Source organism: Sinohyriopsis cumingii, chromosome 16 (genome assembly GCF_028554795.1).
Source record: "Sinohyriopsis cumingii isolate HCF-2022 chromosome 16, ASM2855479v2, whole genome shotgun sequence".
NCBI classification, from domain to species: Eukaryota; Metazoa; Mollusca; class Bivalvia; order Unionida; family Unionidae; genus Sinohyriopsis; species Sinohyriopsis cumingii.
Window position 1 is genome coordinate 25,614,555 of NC_142976.1, and position 25,610 is coordinate 25,640,164.

General features: G+C 33.6%; 1 protein-coding gene across 1 annotated transcript in view; it reads left to right on the plus strand.

Moving 5' to 3' along the window:
• Positions 1-25,610, plus strand: part of LOC149780098 (axonemal central pair apparatus protein HYDIN-like) — a 240,483-nt gene that overhangs the window by 176,612 nt on the left and 38,261 nt on the right. Inside the window, exons 66-73 of the mRNA XM_089936859.1 lie at positions 2,995-3,133; positions 6,692-6,862; positions 13,541-13,804; positions 17,935-18,168; positions 21,498-21,579; positions 22,134-22,400; positions 24,256-24,530; positions 24,997-25,067. Of these exons, the coding sequence (XP_089792985.1) occupies positions 2,995-3,133; positions 6,692-6,862; positions 13,541-13,804; positions 17,935-18,168; positions 21,498-21,579; positions 22,134-22,400; positions 24,256-24,530; positions 24,997-25,067 (1,503 nt within the window). The remainder of the gene's footprint in view (positions 1-2,994; positions 3,134-6,691; positions 6,863-13,540; positions 13,805-17,934; positions 18,169-21,497; positions 21,580-22,133; positions 22,401-24,255; positions 24,531-24,996; positions 25,068-25,610) is intronic.

Below are 25,610 nucleotides of genomic sequence, written 5' to 3' on the forward strand. Positions count from 1 at the left end.
GCTAAAATATTCTGCATGTTAACTAGATGAAACCATTTAGTTAATAAACAGTGATTTACTTTCAAACTTTTGATTTGCTAGGATATAATGCTTCCACAAAAAGTCTGAATGTGCAAAATTTTTTTACACGTTTTGTAACATAGTATGATTTACTGAAGAAAATTGAGAAAAGTAATAAGAACGAATGCTGACATTTTGATATCATCATCAGTATGCTTAGCTAATGGTCTGAGGCATTTACCTTAAAGACTCTTTTGATGTTCCATATGTACTTTTAAGCCAAGTCCAGCTACAACAACATAGACGCTAATCTGCCATCCCTTAATGTACCAGTAGATCTGTGTTTTTTGACTGATTAATAAACTGTATACATCCAGATCTGCCATCCCTCAATGTACCAGTAGATCTGTGTTTATTTACTGATTACCCCTATTAAACTGCATACATCCAGATCTGTCATCCCTCAATGTACCAATAGATCTGTGTTTTTGACTGATTACCCCAAATAAACTGCATACATCCAGATCTGCCATCCCTTAATGTACCAGTAGATCTGTGTTTTTTGACTGATTAATAAACTGCATACATCCAGATCTGCAATCCCTTAATGTACCAGTAGATCTGTGTTTTTGGACTGATTACCCCAAATAAACTGCATACATCCAGATCTGAAATCCCTTAATGTACCAGTAAATCAGTGCCTGTGTTTATTTTGACTGATTAATACACTGCATACATCCAGATCTGCCACCACTTAATGTATCAGTAGATCTGTGTTTTTTGACTGATTAATAAAATGCATACATCCAGATCTGCCATCCCTTAATATACCATTAGATCTGTGGTTTTGGACTGATTAATACATTGCATACATCCAAATCTGCCACCATTTAATGTATCAGTAGATCTGTGCTTTTGACAGATTGATAAAATGCATACATCCAGATCTGCCATCCCTTAATGTACCAGTAGATCTGTGTTTTTTGACTGATTAATAAAATGCATACATCCAGATCTGCCATCCCTTAATGTACCAGTAGATCTGCGTTTTTTGACTGATTACCCCTAATAAACTGCATACATCCAGATCTGCCATCCTTTAACGTACCAGTAGATCAGCTCCTGTGTTTTTCGACTGATTAAAAAACTGCATACATCCAGATCAGATGGCACATGATAAGACAACAAATCTGGATCTGTGCAGTTTGCATGCTGGACTCGATTTACAAGTGGTATATACAGTATAGCACCCTTTAGGCAAGACATACATGTTTGATTAATTTCATGTTTCTGGTTGTCAGGTACTTTTAGTTGTATTAACATTTTCTCATTGTTTGCTGTTCGATTTTGTCTGTTTTTAATTTGTTTCAATCTTTTTCTATTTATTTACTGTTAGATTTACAAACTTGAATGCCATCTCTTGAATGCATTTTATTTTAATGTTATACAAAAAGAAGAAATGAAAAGTCATTATTTCTTACATACAGTAAAAGGAACAAATGTACATAATGATTAAATTTATTTGAAAGTGTGGTAGTGTTTGAACAAAATAGAATAAATAAAATGTGAACATGACTATTCTCTCTTAAGAAGTAAAGTATAGGTTAAGTTGGTAACAGAAAATTTGAAAATGATCTATTCTGTACACTAGAATTAGAAATAACTGTCGTAATGATATAGAAAATGAATACCATTTCTTATTTAATCGCAAATAGAATATTGAACAGCATAGAAAATTGGTTTGGATTTCAATTATTTCTCTGTACTATTAACCATAAATAGTTTGTTGTATGGCTCATCTGCCTTTATGGTGAATGTAAATCTTCACCTGTTGGACAAACTTATTATAGATACAAAGCACTTTATATAATTATGGATTATTACAATATGATTTCTCTACTCAATTAATTACTGCTATTTTGACAAAGAAAGACACAATGTTCTTCAATATTAGCAGTTGTATTGATTTTGTTGTATTGTCTCTTCTCCAATATCTTCCATGACTATCAATTTATTCATCTCTCTCTTGTTTGCTCATACTTATTTTCCCTGCAATCATATATTCATAGATATAATTGTATGAAATCATATTAATTTTAGAGCCACTATCCGTGATCATTTGCTATTGCTTATAGGAGAAATAGGAGAAAAGCTTATTCTAAATTATGAGAACTTGTAACCAACTCAATTTGTCAGCGTTTATGTCAATAAAATATTTTTAAATGAAACAACAGATATGCAAATTTCAGTTAAGATATTTGTTTCACTCTGAATAAAATAAGTTTATTGGATTTACTAAAAAGTAGTGACCAGGCCCCATTTTCATGAAACAACTCTACATTTCTTCCTCAAATGTTTGAATATCCTTTTATTGCTTGGTTTGTAACATTGTTTTTTTCACAGACTATTGCCTTATCTGAAAAGATATTTGGAGGATTTCCTCATATTTTAGGCATCCCTCTATTCTTTTTTTCAGAAATGAAAAGGTTTTCATATGTTAAATTTTAAAAGTAGGACGTGATTTGACATCCTTTTTACTATTCTCACAAAAATAATGATGTCTGAAGACTCATAAGTGAGTTAGGGTAAAACCTCAATTTCAAGAGAAAGTTTGAGAATGTTCGTGAAACTGGGGCCAGATATATGTAATAATAGAGAATGGTCATTTATCTATTAAATATTATTATTAATATTTGTTTGTATTATTTGTTTTCTTTGAAAAGAAATACTATATTTTCTTTAATAACAGGAAAGTTATTGGTTTTTATACATTTAGCTTCATTTGTACCTGATCAGGCATCATGCTGAAAACTTGTAACAATTTCACAATAAGCAGAAATTTGAATAAATAACAATTGACAATTTTATTACAATGTATTATTAATGATTCATTGATAGTTTAGAAATAATTATTCTGTTGTTTCCATAAGTATTGTAGAACAATAATTCATTATTCAGTATATGTTTACTAAATAGTTTTATTGCATCTTACAGGCAAGATGTGGGAGGTGGTCAGTCAAAGCTTCAGCTTGGTCCATTCACCATCTTCCCTGCATTTGGAATTGTTTTGCCTGGGGGACACCAGACTATCACTGTAGATTGTGTTGCAGAACAAATTGGCAGGTTTGATGAGGTAATTAACTCATTTTATTTCAGTCCTACAACTCTTCTAAATATTAGACACATAAAGCTTAATTAAGTTGCAATAAAAAATGCAACAATACTACAAAAGGATAAATTTTGTGAATGTCAGAAAGAAATTTGAATAGTAAAACAAACAAAACATGTGTCCATTAAAAAAATATGCTTTAAAGTCATATTGTTTTGAACATTTAACTAATTAAAAGCAATTAACGTGTACTTACAGAATTGTCAGCCAAATGTGAGGCCGTAAATAAAATAGCTTGACACAACAACAGGGTTAACCCTCTAGTTATATAAGATTGCAGTCTGGTGATTTAGCAGCCTGTCCAGTGTGTATCATCTGTTGACAGCCAAATGTAAGACCATAAATAAAATAGCTTGACACAACAACAGGGTTGTTATATAAGTTATATAAAACTGCAGTCTGGTGATTTAGCAGCCTGTCTAGTGTATATAATCTGTTGACAGACAAATGTAAGACCCTAAATAAAATAGCTTGACACAACAACAGGGTTAACCCTCTAGTTATATAAGATTGCAATCTGGTGATTTAGCAGCCTGTCAAGTGTAAGACCCTAAATAAAATAGCTTGACACAACAACAGGGTTAACCATCTAGTTATATTTAAGACTGCAATCTGATGATTTAGCAGCCTGTCAATTGTAAGACCCTAAATAAAATAGCTTGACACAACAACAGGGTTAACCCTCTAGTTATATAAGATTGCAATCTGGTGATTTAGCAGCCTGTCAAGTGTAAGACCCTAAATAAAATAGCTTGACACAACAACAGGGTTAACCATCTAGTTATATAAGATTGCAATCTGATGATTTAGCAGCCTGTCAAGTGTAAGACCCTAAATAAAATAGCTTGACACAACAACAGGGTTAACCCTCTAGTTATATAAGATTGCAATCTGGTGATTTAGCAGCCTGTCTAGTGTGTATCATCTGTTGACAGCCAAATGTAAGACCCTAAATAAAATAGCTTGACACAACAACAGGGTTAACCCTCTAGTTATATTTAAGACTGCAATCTGATGATTTAGCAGCCTGTCAATTGTAAGACCCTAAATAAAATAGCTTGACACAACAACAGGGTTAACCCTCTAGTTATATAAGATTGCAATCTGGTGATTTAGCAGCCTGTCTAGTGTAAGACCCTAAATAAAATGGCTTGACACAACAACAGGGTTAACCCTCTAGTTAAATAAGATTGCAATCTGGTGATTTAGCAGCCTGTCTAGTGTAAGACCCTAAATAAAATAGCTTGACACAACAACAGGGTTAACCCTCTAGTTAAATAAGATTGCAATCTGGTGATTTAGCAGCATGTCTAGTGTAAGACCCTAAATAAAATAGCTTGACACAACAACAGGGTTAACCCTCTAGTTAAATAAGATTGCAATCTGGTGATTTAGCAGCCTTTCTGGTGTGTGTCATCTGTTGACATACAAATGCAAGACCCTAAATAAAATAGCTTGACACAACAACAGGGTTAACCATCTAGTTATATTTAAGACTGCAATCTGATGATTAAGCAGCCTGTCAATTGTAAGACCCTAAATAAAATAGCTTGACACAACAACAGGGTTAACCCTCTAGTTATATAAGATTGCAATCTGGTGATTTAGCAGCCTGTCAATTGTAAGACCCTAAATAAAATAGCTTGACACAACAACAGGGTTAACCCTCTAGTTAAATAAGATTGCAATCTGGTGATTTAGCAGCATGTCTAGTGTAAGACCCTAAATAAAATAGCTTGACACAACAACAGGGTTAACCCTCTAGTTAAATAAGATTGCAATCTGGTGATTTAGCAGCCTGTCTAGTGTAAGACCCTAAATAAAATAGCTTGACACAACAACAGGGTTAACCCTCTATTTATATAAGATTGCAATCTGGTGATTTAGCAGCCTGTCTAGCGTGTATCATCTGTTGACAGCCAAATGTAAGACCCTAAATAAAATAGCTTGACACAACAACAGGGTTAACCATCTAGTTATATTTAAGACTGCAGTCTGATGATTTAGCAGCCTGTCAATTGTAAGACCCTAAATAAAATAGCTTGACACAACAACAGGGTTAACCCTCTAGTTATATAAGATTGCAATCTGGTGATTTAGCAGCCTCTCTGGTGTGTATCATCTGTTGACAGACAAATGTAAGACCCTAAATAAAATAGCTTGACACAACAACAGGGTTAACCCTCTGGTTATGTAAGATTGCAATCTGGTGATTTAGCAGCATGTCTAGTGTAAGACCCTAAATAAAATAGCTTGACACAACAACAGGGTTAACCATCTAGTTATATAAGATTGCAATCTGGTGATTTAGCAGCCTTTCTGGTGTGTGTCATCTGTTGACATACAAATGCAAGACCCTAAATAAAATAGCTTGACACAACAACAGGGTTAACCATCTAGTTATATTTAAGACTGCAATCTGATGATTTAGCAGCCTGTCAATTGTAAGACCCTAAATAAAATAGCTTGACACAACAACAGGGTTAACCCTCTAGTTATATAAGATTGCAATCTGGTGATTTAGCAGCCTGTCAATTGTAAGACCCTAAATAAAATAGCTTGACACAACAACAGGGTTAACCCTCTAGTTAAATAAGATTGCAATCTGGTGATTTAGCAGCATGTCTAGTGTAAGACCCTAAATAAAATAGCTTGACACAACAACAGGGTTAACCCTCTAGTTAAATAAGATTGCAATCTGGTGATTTAGCAGCCTGTCTAGTGTAAGACCCTAAATAAAATAGCTTGACACAACAACAGGGTTAACCCTCTATTTATATAAGATTGCAATCTGGTGATTTAGCAGCCTGTCTAGTGTGTATCATCTGTTGACAGCCAAATGTAAGACCCTAAATAAAATAGCTTGACACAACAACAGGGTTAACCATCTAGTTATATTTAAGACTGCAGTCTGATGATTTAGCAGCCTGTCAATTGTAAGACCCTAAATAAAATAGCTTGACACAACAACAGGGTTAACCCTCTAGTTATATAAGATTGCAATCTGGTGATTTAGCAGCCTCTCTGGTGTGTATCATCTGTTGACAGACAAATGTAAGACCCTAAATAAAATAGCTTGACACAACAACAGGGTTAACCCTCTGGTTATGTAAGATTGCAATCTGGTGATTTAGCAGCATGTCTAGTGTAAGACCCTAAATAAAATAGCTTGACACAACAACAGGGTTAACCATCTAGTTATATAAGATTGCAATCTGCAGCCTGTCTAGTGTGTATCATCTGTTAACAGGATGAATAGAAATACTAATTAAGGACCTAAAGTCCAATGAAAACTAATCATTGAAATGATATTAATGAAACTTATTAATTTAATTTTAGTATAAATGACAGGATTTGTCAGCCACATTACTGTAACTATCCTACTCTCCACAGATTTGACAATCTTTTCAAATATCTGAGTAAATGTTTTTTTTCCTATTGATGAGCTCACCTCCATCCTTTCTAAAAGATAAAGCAGGCTCAACAAAGGAAGAATAATATCTGTTGAATTTTCTTTGCCAGGAACTTGCTATAGACATAGCTGATCGAGATCCAAACATAAATCCAGGAGGTATCCCATATAAGCTGATAGCTGAAGCTTGCATTCCATCCATTAATGTGGATGACATAGGATCAATTTTTGAGGAGCACAGAATCTGCAAGAACCTCAATGCATGGCAACGTTCCAACCAGGTAAGTCATTGCCTAAATTTGCCTAGAGTTTGAATATGGTGGTCATGTTTAAATTATTTTTTGGTTTAAAAACTTAAGTTATATTGAAACATTATGACTGATTGCTTGTGATATGTTGCAATAGTTAAACTTTTTTAAAAAAATTGATTTACTTACAAAACAAATCATTTAAAAATGTTTAGGTTGGTGTGCATTTCTCACACTACTAGCTGGATATTTATCCCTAAGTAATGTTCATTATATAGAAGTGTAAGAGAAAAATGTACCCTGTCACAATTTGTCTCTAAAAATAATAGCTGAATGAGTGTTTAAAACTTAATCAGATTTGCACAGGTTGAAGAGCACTGATTCCTTATATCAAACAATGAAAAAAAGTTTACATTGGTTAGTGAGCTTTTGAGGATGACAGTTACTGGATTCAAGTAATTTTCTGCAGCTGAAAGCCTGCATAGTAGATTTGTGACAGGTTGTAAAACCCAAATAATTTTTGAAGGTCTTATTTGCATTTTATGACCAGTATTGTTATTGCAAGAATTAATATTGTAGTCCATATATAGGATCCCACCATTTATATCAACATCACTTACAAGATGCTCTGTTGATAAAAATGTCCGCTTGAATGTCATGGGTTGTAGAATAGGCCTGATGCATCTTCACTGTATGTCATAAGAGGTAACTGATTGGAGGCATAAGACTCCCTAGAAGGTGGTAGCTTATTGGATCAGTTGGGAGGTATCTCTACCTGTTGGGTATACCACCTGTGTAACCCTGGCACTTGAGATGTGTCCTCTTGTTGGACTCCATAGTGGGTGGGTGAACATGGGTGATGAATATATAAAAAAAACATAATGGAAAATCAAATCAGAGATGCAGCTAAAATAAATAAATTTCTTTATATGAGGGCCTCAAGGTAGATTAGTTCTTAGCTAATTGTGTTACCCTCTTTAAATAAGGTCATTATTATTATTATTATTATTATTATTATTATAAAACAAAAATCAACTGAAAAGAACCAAACCACTATCAGTCTCAGAGAATGAACCATGTGGTGTGGATTTGTTTCCATGGTCAGTCAGTCAAAAGATATGTTGAAATTGCTTGCCATACTATCACCATTTATATTTGAAAAGACTATACTTGGCATAGTCAGCACACCAAAAAGCATGAAAATTTAAAATTTGGTAGCTTGCTTGTGGAGTGCAAGCTAAGAGGACAAACTGAAAACATCCCTAAAATTAAGACATCCTTCACTGAATTCATCCAAGGCATGATTCATTGCCAAAACTTGTTGGGAGTGAGTGATACAGAAAACACTGAAGGCATGAAGATCTGAGGTGTCACTGCAGTTTGATTGCCTTTTATGTTATCGATCAAACCAATGCATACAATTGAAAGACAATTACAGCAAAATATAAACAAGATTCCAAATTTGGCCACTGTCAATGTTTTCAAATTCACAAAATAACAAACAGTTGCATACTTTTTTGTCAGCTATAAAGATAATCCTAAATTCATGCTGGATGTAACAACTACCATTTATTGAGGAAATACAGTTTTTAGGTATTGTCTTTGACAGAAAACTCACCTTCATTCCAAACATTAAGAAATTCAAAGCTAAATGCTTGAATGCCCTTGATTTACCTAAAGTAGTAGCATACTCTGACTGGGGTGCTGGTAGAAAAAGTTGTTCTTAACATATAGAGAACCATTATTTGATCCAAACAGGATTATGGTTGTGCTGTTTATGGTTTAGACAGGAAGTTATAACTGAAGCTTCTTGACCCAATCAAGCAGTGTGAATTGTTTTGTGAGCATTTCGGACATCCCCATGTGAAAGCCTTTTGGCTGAAGTGAATGATCTACCTCTATCACATCACAGAGGAAAAATTACCTTTACAGTATGCTCTAAAATTAAGATCAAACCCTGCTTTAGCATATGTTTTCCATCCCATATACAAAAGATTATACCAAAATAAACCAAATGCCATACCTGCCAGTACCTTTGGCATTAGAATATCTTCTAATCTTCCAGTCTTGACAGTACAAAAATTGACCTTTAAAAATTCCAAGTCTTTTGTTTCTGTAACTCTTCCCCAATTTCTAAAACAACTCTCATTCATTTTTATGCTGCGTGATGGAAATTCAATCAAAATTAAGAAATACACAAGAATTTACACTGATTGCTAAAAGGATGACAAAAAGATTGCTGCATCCTTCATTAGTCGAATGACATACAGCCAGATGGTGCATCCATATTTTCAGCTGAAATCAGGGCATTAGACCTTGCCCTGAAAAGTATAGAAACCAACATATTTTAAACTCCATCATATTCTTTGACTCACTTTCAGTCACTACACAATAGTAATTTGGAGAATCCTTTACTGAGTAATATGCTCATCAAAATATACCAAGTTGTTAACCTCTCACAATATCGTATACTCTTGGTTACCTAGCCATGTTCTCTGTCTGTGTGTGTTCAAGTCTAGGATTCGGCCAATGTGGGTATGTGAGAAAGCTTGCCAGTAGCTTCTCACGGGTTAGTGGTTCTTCCTCCACCAGTTGTACTGGCCACCATGTATAGCCTATCGTATACTGAAAAATGTTGTTAAACCCCACAACAACAACAACAACCTGGCCATGTTGGCATCAAAGGTAATGAAAAGCAAATTACACTGAAAGCCTCTGCAGCCATTTAATTTAAAATACCATACACTGATTTTAAACCTGGTATTAAAAAAAATGTTTATTTAGTAAGTGCCAGGCATCATGAAATGATGTCAGAAACAAGTTCCATGTGATTAAACTTACCTTAGGCAAATGGCCTCCTTTCTACCTACCCATCCATAGGGACAAGGTAGTCGTTGCAAGAATTAGAATTGGTCATACTTTGGTAACCCACTCCTACATATTATAGGGCAAAGACCCACTGGAGTGGATTCTTGCAATGAATCCTTCAGTGTAAAACACTTAATGATAAATTGTTTTGATCACCAACCTACACACCATCATTACTACATTGTTCAGCACATGAAGGAAGTTTTCAATATGATAAATATATCTTTTATTTTAAATTCATGAAGAAAGTTAACATTTATTCTAAAATATAGCTGGAGTGCAACCCTATTTCTTCAGTACTGTTGATCGCCCTAATTTACCTTTTATTTTATAATTACCCTTTATACACACAGTTTGTATCTTTCTTTAATTGGGAACCTTAAGATATTTTCACCATATCCTTGTTTTGTTTCTGTACTTTTATTGCTCATTGGTAATAAACATTTTTCAAAGATGCATTTTTTATCATAATCTTTTTTCATGGTACTATATATTCTTACAGTGCTGGTGTGTCATAAAATCCACAATCAACCAACCAGCCATCAATGAAAATGCAAAGTCACAGGTCCATGGTCTATTATTACAGTGGAACCTGTCTTGAAAGACCACTGCTTTTGCCAAAACATAATGGTCTCTCATGACAGGAGGTCTCTCATGACAGGTCATAACACGTTATAATCAATAAATTTGTACATTGAGAACCCAGTTTCTCAAGACAGGTGGTCTCTCATGGCAGTGGTCTCTCAAGACAGGTTTTACCATATTTGTCATGCTTTTACATGTCAACAGAAGCCTGAGGTCCCAACTTGAACTAATCCTTTGTTTTCTAATTGTTTATCTCGACAAGCTGCCACTTCCGACCCAAAGTTTGCTCTAGAATTTATTTGTCCTTGCCACTAGGCTTTAATGCTGCCATTGTATTAATAAATCAGCATTTGTTTGGTCCTCAAAAGTTTGTCTTTTATGACAACTTCAGTAACTTATGCACCCTTCATCAAAGCAAGCTGAATACAATCTTAAATGAAAACAAAGCATTCTTCGTAAAAGGAAGTCAGTAATAAACTTAAATAAAAGCAATGGTATCTGATCAAGTGTTGCATTTTTGCTAAAATGATTGGTGATTGGAACTAGTTTATTTTCCCATGATGTAACTTTATTTATGCTTATGATGAAAAACAAGTGGCATAAAATGCAAATTAAATTTACAGTCTCATGAAACTAAATACCAGGCCATTATGGAAGTTGAAGGTGGAGCATCTTGCAAAAATGTTTGTGAAATAAATAATATTTTTGACAAGTTTTATTTATCTTTGAATAGCCTCATCCCCTTGGTAACATCAGCAAGATGATTACATTGTTGTCTCAGGCCAAAATCTAGACCAATGTGCAACTGGCAGCAATGAATATTGTATTGAATTGTTTTGTGACATGTATATGTTTGTATACCTCTTGTTTCCTAAAGGGATGTGACTGATACACAATTTTTTTAACATGAGATTTGTTCTCAAATTCATGAATGTTTCATACACATGCATGGTACTTAACACATTATGGATTGTAATATACAAGGGTATCACAAATGTAAGTTGTCAATATACAAGTGTATTTAATCAAAATTTCCATTGTTTATTTTCTCTCAGTGTAAATCATACTCAATGATTACAGTTCACCCCTTACAGAACTATTTCAATTTTATGTGAAATTAAATCTTTTCAGCCCCACCCCCCTTATGTTGACATTATCTATGTTAACAATATTACCTCAGGCCTGAGGATGTTGAGTTAAAAGGGTAGTACTGTACATGTTTGTAAGATATATCCATCTGCAAATAGCACAGACCCTAATCTGCTGGCACATTATGTATGATGTAATGGCCGATTTGAATCTCTATAGTTTGCAGTTTGACTCAATTTATAAGCAAGTATATAGATTACTTATGAAACATTCTTTGATATTTACTTAATACTAGCATATAATATAAGAGAACATTCTTGCATTATTCTGTTGATAAACATTAGCATATAACATAAGAGAACATTCTTGCATTATTCTGTTGATAAACATTAGAATAGCATATAACATAAGAGAACATTCTTGCATTATTCTGTTGATAAACATTAGAATAGCATATAACATAAGAGAACATTCTTGCATTATTCTATTGATAAACATTAGAATAGCATATAACATAAGAGAACATTCTTGCATTATTCTGTTGATAAACATTAGAATAGCATATAACATAAGAGAACATTCTTGCATTATTCTATTGATAAACATTAGACTAGCATATAACATAAGAGAACATTCTTGCATTATTCTATTGATAAACATTAGACTAGCATATAACATAAGAGAACATTCTTGCATTATTCTATTGATAAACATTAGACTAGCATATAACATAAGAGAACATTCTTGCATTATTCTGTTGATAAACATTAGACTAGCATATAACATAAGAGAACATTCTTGCATTATTCTATTGATAAACATTAGAATAGCATATAACATAAGAGAACATTCTTGCATTATTCTGTTGATAAACATTAGACTAGCATATAACATAAGAGAACATTCTTGCATTATTCTATTGATAAACATTAGAATAGCATATAACATAAGAGAACATTCTTGCATTATTCTGTTGATAAACATTAGAATAGCATATAACATAAGAGAACATTCTTGCATTATTCTATTGATAAACATTAGACTAGCATATAACATAAGAGAACATTCTTGCATTATTCTATTGATAAACATTAGACTAGCATATAACATAAGAGAACATTCTTGCATTATTCTATTGATAAACATTAGACTAGCATATAACATAAGAGAACATTCTTGCATTATTCTATTGATAAACATTAGACTAGCATATAACATAAGAGAACATTCTTGCATTATTCTATTGATAAACATTAGACTAGCATATAACATAAGAGAACATTCTTGCATTATTCTATTGATAAACATTAGACTAGCATATAACATAAGAGAACATTCTTGTATTATTCTATTGATAAACATTAGACTAGCATATAACATACGAGAACATTCTTGCATTATTCTATTGATAAACATTAGACTAGCATATAACATAAGAGAACATTCTTGTATTATTCTATTGATAAACGTTAGACTAGCATATAACATAAGAGAACATTCTTGTATTATTCTGTTGATAAATATTAGACTAGCATATAAGTGAACATTCTTGCATTATTCTATTGATAAACATTAGAAATAGACCATTCATTAGCGGACCACCTTTGTAAAACTTAATAAATTTAATTTACTTTAAATCGTAAAATATTACCAGGCACCAATTTTTGGGCAAATTTACTTAGCAAATTTGTGCAAATGTGTTATTTACATTAAAAGTATGCTATGTCATCATATGATATAAACTCTAATAACCTTCTATAGTGATGGTTCACAAAGTTTTTTTTCAACCTCAGTTTACTCTGAGTAACCATCTTTATTCAGCATGATTTTCTACAAAGGAGATGAACAAGCAGTCCGACCTTTGGATGTTTTGAAGAAAAGCAGCAGTGATACTTTGTCAGTCAATTATTTTGATCCATGTTTATTTTTGTATTTTTTATATAAACCCTTGTGTTGAAATAAAGTTATCAAAGGTCAGTTTATATTTACATAACATTATGTTCAAACAGACATATAAAACCATTACATGTAACACCAAAATATATTATTTTTGCTTGCAGAAAATTTGCCAAAATTTAAAGTCAATAAATATGCTAAAATTAGAGATTAATTAAAATTTAATGAAGCTAAAACATTGTGATTTTCAGTATTTGTTTCTTGTTCTTGCAGTTGCTGGAGACTGGTGGAGTATTTATTGAAGATGAGAAGAAATTCATATTCAATAATGTGATTGTTGGAAGAAAAGCAAAAGCTAGATTCAAGATCTCCAACAATCAGAAGGTCCCATGTGATGTGACTTTCTCCATCAAAGTTCCTCCTGCTAAGGGGACTGCCAAACAGCTTGATGTGTTTGAAGTCGATCCACCAAGAATGCAAATCATGAACCACAGCTATGTGTATGCCACTGTCACATTTACCCCACAGTCAATGCAGGTAAAGTACTAAATGATTGGATATTGGTCAAACTTTACTGGTAGAAAGTTTGTCTTAATAGTTAACAGACTAGATAGTTTATTGAATTGCTGATATTTTTTACCATGTATAAATTGCACCCAAATATGAATAGCTTAAACTCAGATCTGCCAATACACAATAATGCCAGGATATCAAAATCTATATTGTTTACTCACAAATCAAAATCATATGTAAAACAAACAGCATAGACCAAAATGTGCTATTACATTATAATGCAGTGGATCAAAGTCTATGCTGTTTGCTCACAATCAAACCTATATGTAGACCAAACAGCATTGACCAAGACCCGTCCTCACACAATAATGTCTGCTGATCAAAGTCTATGTTGTTTTCTCCAAATCAAGCTCATATGTAGACCTAACAGGCTGATCTGCCATGCCAGCAGATCAAAGTCTTTGTTGTTTGCTCAAAATCAAACTCGTGTAGACCAGACAGGCTGATCTGCCATGCCAGCAGATCAAAGTCTTTGCTGTTTGCTCAAAATCAGAATGATGCATAGAACGAACAGCATATAGAGCCTGTTCAGCCAGTACATAATAATGTTATCAGATCAAAGATTTTTTGTTGTTGCTTCAAATCATAGGTAGTTTAAACAGCATATTAAGCATAATCTGCTGGTATAGTATGCAGAAAATATGAGTCAACAATGTTTACAAATGCTTGTATCCTACAGGTAGTAGAAATAGTGACTTCCTTTGTCAGTCTGGTGGAGAGTCTATCGGATCTATCATTAAGCTGAAACAATGATTGACGTAAACATGACTGATTCTTTGTTTCTATATATAACTTTTAATAATAGATATTAACTTTAAAAAATTAATTCTAATTTGCTACTTTAATAAACAATCATAGTTATTTTTATTGATGTGAATTTTGAGAATGAACATAAATTTATTTGAACACTAATGATATATAACTGACTACATTGAGTGATAATATAATTTAACTCAAATGCATACCTCCTACCAACTATCTGCACTTATGTCACATGACAACAAAATGGACTACAGATGGCTCCTTAAGCCCAACAAAAATAGCAGATGGAAATAGGATGAACCATTGTGTCCTTGCCCATCTAGTTCCCTCTAATGAGTTAAAATATTAAGGTGTTATCAAATTTTTTTTTAGACACAGGCCCTGGAGAGGTGACCTAAAAAAACTCACAAGCCTTGAGTGAAATTCCACAAGCCTGGACTCTCAATTTACACATGCTCAAAATTTCCCCTTTTTTTAATGTTGTCATACAACATTGCAATAACTACAATTCAAATATAAATTCAGTAGGGTTCAAAGGGGTTTGAAGGTAATGCAAGTGTCATAAGTGTTCATCACTACACTCACTAGGGTGTATGTGTATGCTTGATTTGGATTTTTAACGTAGCTTTACAACTTTTCAGTCATATTGCTACGATGTCTGCATTGTGGCAGTTTATAGTGATGTCTTAGCACTGAGACTTCATACTGCAGACATGTAGCATGATGTCTCACTGAGTCACATTATCCTGACACCAGTCCTAACACTGACCTCTTAATGCTCAGTGCCACACTCACTACGGACTGGAAAATCCAGGTGTTCAAACTTCTCTGCTGGATCCTCTGAGTGAATCCTGGTGAGGCATATGTCGATGTGTTGTTTGCAGCATGTGGAAAGAATTGCCCCCTCCCCCCTTATCATGCTTTTGCTTTTTTCACTGACATGCTTCACAAAGTAAAACTCCATCAACTAGACTTCTGAAATTTATTTTGGGGGCATTGCTGATAGCTAATTGCTTTCTAAATCAGCTTCATAAATAAATTACACTTGAACACTATTCCGACAGCTGACATGCTTTGCATCCTATTTATGCAGTAAAATCCGACTTCAAAGAAATGCTGCCACTGTTCACAAACTTTTCAAAACATATACATACATATGGCTTAAGCATTTTCATTCAAGGCAAATAATATGTGATAACTTTTGTTCTTGTACACTCATCTAGCATCTCCTTAATTTATCAGTAGTGGTTTATTTCACTTCCTGCTCCAACCTATGCAAATTGGCACAGTGGGCTCATCCACTAGGGCCTTCAAACACATCTCACTGGCTATTGTCTTCCAGTTAAGTAATATGTGAAATAGAGGTTTATACCTGATCTCTTTGCCTTTAATGGCCTTTATTTAAACTGCCCAAGGGATAATTGTATATCAGCTCCAGTCATGACTGTTTTCCATTTATACATGCTATATGTGTTTTTTGTTTTTTTTGTTGGGGGTGTGTTGTTTTATAAAGATTACTGAAAATTGTGTTTCTCGAAACACGATCGTGTCAGGGGGCTTGGGAGTACAAAATTGTATTATTAGCATGACACGCCTTGCTTTAATTTGGTTAAAGTCACATCTCAATTTCACATAGGACAGTGGTGATATGATTTAGATAGTGCCTTGTTATGGCAGGTATGTCAACATCTTGAAAATACATTTACACATTTCATCACCATGATTAAATAAATTTTTCAACAAGCCTGATGAGCACCTCACTTAAAATATGGGATGGGCCCATCATCTAAAATAAGAGGGGCCCCTAGGTGTCTGGCTATCAGATATTTTGAGCACTTGTTATATATAACCTTACATAATGGTAAAATATTATGGAGTTATATGCAAGCTTATATTGCAAAATATTGAGGTGTTATGAGCTTATACAGTGAAATGTTTAGGTGTTATGAGCTTATACAGTGAAATGTTTAGGTGTTGTACACAAGATGTATAATAAAATGCTGAACTGTTATGTATGACCTTAAAGGTAAAATGTTGAATTGTTATATATGACCTTTAAGGTAAAATGTTGAATTGTTATGTATGACCTTAAAGGTAAAATGTTGAACTGTTATATATGACCTTAAAGGTAAAATGCTGAATTGTTATGTATGACCTTAAAGGTAAAATGTTGAATTGTTATGTATGACCTTAAAGGTAAAATGTTGAATTGTTATGTATGACCTTAAAGGTAAAATGTTGAATTGTTATGTATGACCTTAAAGGTAAAATGCTGAATTGTTATGTATGACCTTAAAGGTAAAATGTTGAATTGTTATGTATGACCTTAAAGGTAAAATGTTGAATTGTTATGTATGACCTTAAAGGTAAAATGTTGAATTGTTATGTATGACCTTAAAGGTAAAATGTTGAATTGTTATGTATGACCTTAAAGGTAAAATGTTGAATTGTTATATATGACCTTAAAGGTAAAATGCTGAATTGTTATGCATGACCTTAAAGGTAAAATGTTGAATTGTTATGTATGACCTTAAAGGTAAAATGCTGAATTGTTATGTATGACCTTAAAGGTAAAATGTTGAATTGTTATATATGACCTTAAAGGTAAAATGTTGAAGTGTTATACACAAGTTTATATGGCTAAATGTTGATGTATTATAGAAGAATTTATGTGGCAAAATGTTGAGGTGTTAGGACAAGCTTGTAGGGTAAAATATTGAGGTGTTCTCGTTGGGCTTTGCTTGCTTCACGGATAACTTTGTTTCCTGAATCACATTAAATGCATTTTGATATTTTGCCTTCAAAAGTGAATCACACTTGAACATTGTTCAGATGACTAAAATAATCATGATTTGTGTTTTATATGTGGACTAAAATCCATCTTCAATGAACCATTGCTGTTGTTCATGAAATTGCCGATAACCTTTATTATTGATACATTAAACATTCTCATTGAAGACAATGATTCGTCATTGGGTTTGGGAGTAAAAATCGTGTTTTTAGAGTGACACATCATGTCATGGCAGGTATGGTAGTATTATCTTTGTCCATCTGTCCTGTCCTGTCATGTTCCATCTATTGTAAATTTTCTTTTGCACAATAGCTTTAATTCGAGGGACCTCATGAATTGAAACCAAATTTAGTATAAAGTTTTACAATGAGAAAATGTAGGTCAAGTTTAATTTTACATGCTATCCAACAGCACCTTTTTAACTTGGAACTTTGCTGTGAAGCTACGCATGTTGTATTGAAACATAATTTGCTTTTTATCAAAGTAGGTTTAGTTGAAGAAGAATAATAGTCTGATTTGATTCAATCTCTTGTAATTTTAGAGTTTCAATGCCACTTTTGAGGCTGCTATTGATGGCATAGCACCAAATCAAATCAAAGGTAGGAACCTGACATTTGAGTTAGTGGGAGACGGAAACTTGCCACGAATCACGATCATCAAGCCAACAATCAGGAATAAGAGAGGACAGCCTTTGATGCTGTTTAAGAAGAATTTGGTTCTAAGCACTGAAACTTTACCACTTGTCCTGCTGAATGATGGAAGCCTGCCTAGCAAGGTGAGATTAATACCATGCAACATAAAGACACAACATATGAGTCTTTTATAAGAACTGTGTCAGTCACAAGGGTCAGAAGGCAAGCTAAAAGAGTGTATATAGCTGATGTCCATATGTAGAACACACTCCTTTAAGTGAGGGAAAATAATTTTTCATGGTTGTGGGTTTTAGTGAAATATCTCTACCAACTCTGGTATGTACTTTTTAATCAAATGGCCCAAATTTAACCTAGAGACCTTGAAACTGTTTTGTATAAACTTTATAATTGTGTACTTCATGCCTACAAATTAAATGCTAATTATGTGGTTAGATAAATGCTAAGTCTTTAATTTTAATAATTTTAATACATTTTTACTTGTTGAATGCCACAAAGTGCCCAAACCAGGACAGCTTGCATGGAGGAGGAGCAGATGTAGATGTTCTCAACACTAGTATTAGATTATATTTGAGTGTTTGTACCAAACTATATTAGAGAAATTTGGGAAGGCATACTTGCAAAGACACAGTGATCACATTCAAGAGGGCTCTCAAAACTCACTTATTTCGACTGCAAGAAAAAACTTAAAGATTTAATAATGTTTCCTACCGGAAATATTCTCAGCATGTTTTTTATTTTTTAATGTTTTTCTAATTTCATGGTGTTTGTTTTTGTAATAATATTATTATGTTTTTTATCTTATAGGTGTTGTCTAATGTTGTAAAGCGCTTAGAGCTTCTAAAGATTAGGCGCTATACAAAGTCCTCCTCATTATTATTATTATTATTATTATTATTATTATTATTATTATGATTATTATTATAAAGTGATAAGTTTGCTCCTTGTTAGGCCATATGTAAAAACAAATTGATTGGTCCTCACATCCAGAAAATTGGGGAAAACCCCTCAGCATATATATGATATTCTTAGTGCCATAAATGAAAATGAATATAAAAATAGTTGCATGAAATTTGAAATATACAATAAATGAAATTAAAAGGAATCATGATGGAATATACTTGCTTTTGCCATAGGTATTTATAATAGAAAGTTTTGTCTCTTTAATATATATGGACCCACTAATAATTCACCAAAATTTTCTGAAAGTGTTTTGATGGTACCTTGCAGAGGTGGGCAGTACTACCAGCATACTGGTTTACCATGATAGTATTTTTTTCCTGGTGGTACATACCATTATATTTTTTCACTGCACTAGTACTTTGGTAGTTTCCATCAACAGGGAATTTATTATTATTTAATTGATTAATTATATATAGTTCAAGTAATACACAGTGCATCCTTCTCTGCCCTCTTGTTGGGCCCCTCTTTGTCTGCTATGGTTACTCTGCCCAGACATGATGTCATTGCAGCCAGTATGTGTTCATAAACTAGTAACTAAATTTAGATATGTTGTCATGTTGAACCAGTCAGATGACAGAGTTGGAGCATGTGATCAAACATTGTGTCGGTTGAGCATTCATATAGCAACTGGGATGCCTGTAAGATGTGTGGTTTCCAGTGTAAATGCTGCATTGAACTTAAAATTATTTTCAGAAAGAACCATCCACCTCCACTCCTTCCACCGTGTCATTTATTTGGGACCTTTCTTGCATAGCAGACCTTTCCAGTTCTGTTCTTAGGGGCCATTGCCAAGTTTCATGCATTCACAATGTTGCTTTTGAACCCCAATTTATGTCAGTACTTAAATGTACTCATTTATTATGCCCATATATACTTCATACCTACTTCCTATGGTGCATGTATGGCGTATCGGCTGATGTTTGTTATCATAGCATCCTCAGGATCAAACTTGTTGAGTTTCAGTTATCGGTGTACCTATATACCTCATATAAGCCCCTCGCAGCTCCACATACAGGTGTCGGACACTCTTCACAACCTTGCGAACTCCCCCAAGTCTCTCTTCCTGACATTTGAAGTATCCTCCTTAGGGAAGTGAGAAATGTGACCTCTGAATTTGTGTTGCTGATTTAGAGGGTTTATTTCTATATAAAATGGTATAAATGGGTGGTTAAGTCATGTGGTTCTTTAATACATCTTTAGGCATACATTTGACAGAACTAGGACATCAAATTAGTCAACTTCAAAATTTTTATCAATAGATTGGCTTCTAAGCTAGTACATTTTTTTACATAAATTTTATGTGTTTTAAGGGATATAGAACAAATGCATCATTTGTTTGCAATAATTTTGATTCTAAATCATGACACTGAAATTCTGACCCGGACACATTTTCAGCTTTTGTGTCCCAGAGTGGTACTTGGACCTGAGTTACAGTCTGTGTTGTCATTGCATGCTGGCATGAAAATCCTGTGCAGTTTTTGATTCTGCAGACTGGCATAAGTTTAACCAGTTTAATAAATGATGTGCAGTGAGAAATAGTAAAATGTTCTTTGCCACAAAATTTGCAAACAAAGACTTGACACTTTATAAATTTTAATCCAATCAAGGGCTTTAAAAGTTGTGTGATTTTTACAGAAGAATCATTGTTCCAGTGCAGTTGTTTTTGCATTGTCATGGTCCTGTATGTACTATCCTAAAATCCACTTTGCATGAAACACAATCCAAACTAACAATCTTAGATACTCACATGCACACACTTAAACTCTGATTTTCAAGCATTGTTCAATTTAAAGTAATATAGCCATTGATTTTTTTTAGTATTGAAAGAAAATGCACATTTCCGCATTTAGTCATAAATTGACCAAAAAAAGATAAGAATTCCCCTGAAATATTTCTCTTGAAAAATGAACACAAAATGTCTGCTACAGTTGTTCTGCCTAAACCAGGCTTTGATTATTCTCTTTTCTTTTGTTTCACCTATACCAAAGGTCAGCCAATTTTAAATGAAAGAATCAAAAGCTCTGGACCATCTTTGATCTTATTATTACTTAAAACATTTCAAACAGGATCCATCCTTTGGCTCTAAACTCTCCAAATTACAACAATAGGTTAATCAATTGATAGCTTATTGTGTATACATGTTAGCTGTTGTTTAACAATTCTTAATCAGATAATCACTCAGCATGTATCATTGCATCTTTGCAGTGGAGGAACCGTTCTGGTCTCCAGTTAACTGTTCCATTTGGTGTTTGTCATATAAAGATACAACACATAAAAATAAGTTTTTATTAAGATTTTGTAATATTTAATCTTTTAATATTCAAAAGCAGTAGATTTCAACTATAAAAATGTATGTACAGCAGATGGTTTTTAAAATTGTATTTTTGTCCTACTGCTGGTGGAATCACATGTATGCCTTCAGGGCAGGTTTGTCAGTATGTTTTATTGTAAGTTTGGAAGCAAAAGTATTCTCTTTTCCTTTTGATTACAGGTGGACATTGACCTGATAGATCCAGATGGAGTATTCAAGCTAAAGCCTGCAGACACAACAAATGCCATCATGGAAGAAGGAGGTAACTATATTAGAATTTTTACCTTTCATTAATAGTATAATCAGAAAATTGCTCTTTGCCTAATTCTCCAAGTGGTATTTAGATATGGATAAAAGTGAAAATAAGTTACCTCATTTAAGACTATCCTTAAAACTGTACCAACCTCAAGAAAATAATGGATCAGAACCAGTTCATGTTGGTCAAAATATATTCGATTCCTTTTCAACATTGTTTTATTGTATTCATTATAGCTCTATATTATTATAGGGTTCTACAGTTAATTTCAATTATCCTCTTATGCACCTGTCATACATCTAGGACTTTCCATCCCTCAGAAGTCAACATGGTAGAAATGAAAGAGCTAGGAGGAATTGTATGAATTTACCTGCCAATATTTTGTATAACCACTTGAAATTTAAAAGAAAAAAGATATAATGAAATAAAATTAGGCATAAATTATTACTAGATGGTTCTTTGTGACTCTAGTTGAAAAGGTATTCACTTTCATGACAAGATTGACAGTCTTGTGATATGATCCAATCCATATTTGTAATCCTGATTGTATAATTCTGTAGATCCTACACGCCGACCCCACACTGCTTCATTAGTTGTTAATGTTGGAGAAACTGCTTCTTTCAATGTGACCTTCAAGCCTGAGTCTGTACTGAGATCTCAGGCCCATATCCGCCTTGCTGTAATTGACAATCAGTATGAGGACTCTGTGATCCAGCTTGTGGGTGAGGGTTATGAGGATGAGATTTCTTTGAACAAGATTCACAGCATTGAGATGCCAGTTGACCCTGAATCTGATGACAGCAACCTGGCAGAAGATGATGTAGCAGGTAGGAATGAAACAATATAAAATTTTGTAAACATGTATAATGATTTCATAGTGGATTCTAGGTATGTAGTCTTCACAAACAGAACTTAAGTCTAAAATTAAAAGGTAGAGCAATCCATGTGGGTGAAATTTAAGACTGACTTTAAAATTTTCCTGATCACTTAAGGCAGGGGTATCAAACAAATAGCCTACCAGACTCATTATTCTGGCCTGTAGACAAGGTCTCTTGTTAGTGTCAAATTTGTATGTATGACTTGAGCGAAGTACATTTATATCAAAGCCAGCCTGCCATAGCAAATGAGTTTGACACCCCTGTCTCAGGGTACCCCATCTTAGATGTTAGATTTGAAGTAAAGTTTAATAAATGGTCAACTCATCTCTCTAAATTCAGTGCCACCTGCCATTAGTTAGCAACTGGAAATACAGTTTTGCCAGTCTGGGAAAGCAGTCAAAAAAGGACAGACCGTAGCATTATGTTTATGAAGATATTGTTAATATTTGACCCTTGAACCTCTACAAACTGTATGATTAACAATGCATTGGTTTAACTACCGCGGTAGCAGATACAGCTGTGTTGTGGGGCCCAGCCTTGTTTTGGGGTGTGTGGCCCAACCAGGAATAAAATAAAAAATTAAAGTGACTGAAGGGGGGAGGGGGGCAGTACAAAAAGTGTGCTGTGGCACCCATGGCGATATAGTTACACCACCGAAGCAATGTAATGTTTTTTTGATAGATAAAACTTGTGTGGGGTTATTAATGAATATAAAGTTAATGTCATATCATCTACAAGATGAAAGTGTTGTATTCACAGTATTAAGTTTGTACCTGTAAGTCACATCATTATGTGCTATACAAATACCATAAATATTCACTTATAAGTCAAGTCCAAATGCTAACAACATAGACCCTGATCTGCCATCACATAATGCACCCACAAATCAAGGTATGTGTTGTTTGTTTGACTTATAACTCATTATTAAGAAATTGCTAGACCCACATCTGTTGGTACATTATGCGATGGCAGATCTAAGTCCATGCAGTTTGCAGTTGGATCTGACTCATAAACTATTATAGAGAGTAAATTTAATTTTTCGTGTTTGAACCTTATACTGTTTGCAGTATAATGAGAAAGCTATCAAACTTATTAGATCAATTTTTGTTTTATTCTGCAAGTACAACTTGTTGTATTTCATACAGTGACAAATGTATACTAGAACACTCAAGAAACATTAAATCCAAAAGTCTGTAATTGTCTTTTTTTCTAGTTCACTGCTAAACTTGCAGTGTACATGAATTGTAAACCAAGGACATTAATCCCTCACAATAATGCCATTTATTGGAGCCATAAAAGTGAGGCTGTTTTTATAGTAAGATATTTGATTATAATATTGCTATTAAATAATATGGGATCCACGATCATTGTTAAAAGAAAAGCGACTTCTTCAGGGATTCATTATAGTAAAGGAGCACTATACTTAAAGAGCTTTTGAAAATACTAAAATTTGGTTAGACAATTAGCACATGCTGTTCTGATGATTGAGAATAGCTGACATCACAATATTGCACATGTCAAACTGGCATAATCATATTAAAATTAGTGATGATATAAGTGTGTGTATGTGTGTGTGCATGCATGCATGCAATCATGTGTGCATGTGTGTGTGTGTGTGTGTGTATGTTTGTGTAATCCAACAGCCAAATAGAATATGCCAGTGAAAGATAAAAAGCTCATGTCATGTACTGAAAAAAAAAAGATTTAACTATTTGAAGTTAATCTAAATCTAGACTTTCCAAGCAGATTAAATTTTATTTACATTTTATGGTAATCTGAATTTCTTCATGAAATCTTTATTCAGCTGCAAAGCCAAATCTCATCAGCTTTGGTGACTGTTACATTAATGAGCCCAGAACTCTGACCTTTGCCATGACTAACCATTCCAAGACAGACAGCATCCGTTTCCAGTGGTCAGATCATTCTCAGCTGAAATTCACACCACAAGTAGGTCATCTCCATGCCAACTGCTCCAAGGATATGACTGTGACATTCAAGTCAGACCAGCCTAAGACCATGAAAGAACAGCCAGTCCTGTGTAAAATCATGAAGATCACCTTTAACAAGCCACCAGACCAGGTATGACTTCATTGGTTTTAGTAATTTCCAATGAGATTAACTTTTCAATATAAATTTGCCACTTTAATTTTGGCATGATTTTATTTCTTTCTGCAATATACATAATAATATATTATATTCACTAATGGATAAAGCATATCTTAGTAGGTCAAATGATGAAATGTAATTATTGATAAAATGTACTGAATAAAAGGGCAAATTTTTTTAAAACTTAGAAACTGAGAAAAAACTTAATTGTAAAAAGTTGGTTTAACATTGATGATTGCATTGCTAAATGGAGACCTATTAAATTACTATAGATTTACTTCTATTCCTACCTAAACTTCAGGATTTTACTAATAAAAAAATTTCTCATGGAAATGGAAGATCTTGATATATGCTGTTTTGCTGTTGAAAATGCAAAAGTAAATAGCATACTCTTGCATTATTTTATTTTTAGAAACTGTATTTTATCAATGTCTTGTAGGTGGCAGATTGGGATGATAGAATTCGTACAGTCAAATGGGTTGATGTACCCCTCTCTCCTGGGACAGAAAGGTATGGCTTATTGTCTCAATGTCATTGGGGTCTGTTAATTACTGTGTCCTTTTTTGTTGTATTGCATAGACTAGGAGAGCTTTTGGGATGCTATGTTTTTTGTCTGTCTGTCTGTCCAATAGCACAAATTTTTATTGCTACTCCCCTTAAAAAATTTGGAGGATTGCCATGAAACTTGACACGCACTTTTTCCAAGATCTTGTTGACCATAAATGAAATTAGTACTGCTCGTATAACCAGACTTGAAAATAGTGTTATCACTACTTTTCCAGAATGGATGGTCATATGAACATGGTGTTTTCATTAAAAAAACTTGTAAGGATGATTGCTTCTCCTCCTGAATGGAAAGTCATATTGATAGGGCATTTTCACCTGAAGACTAATTACGTTGTCTGGTAGGTTATAAATGAAAATAGTTCCACTTGGACATCCAATATAGCCATCTTGAAAATGTTGTTATTGCTACTTCTAAAGGGATGGTCATATGAACATGTGGATTTCACTAAAAGACTTGATGATGTCTAGTTGGTCCTAAATGAAAAT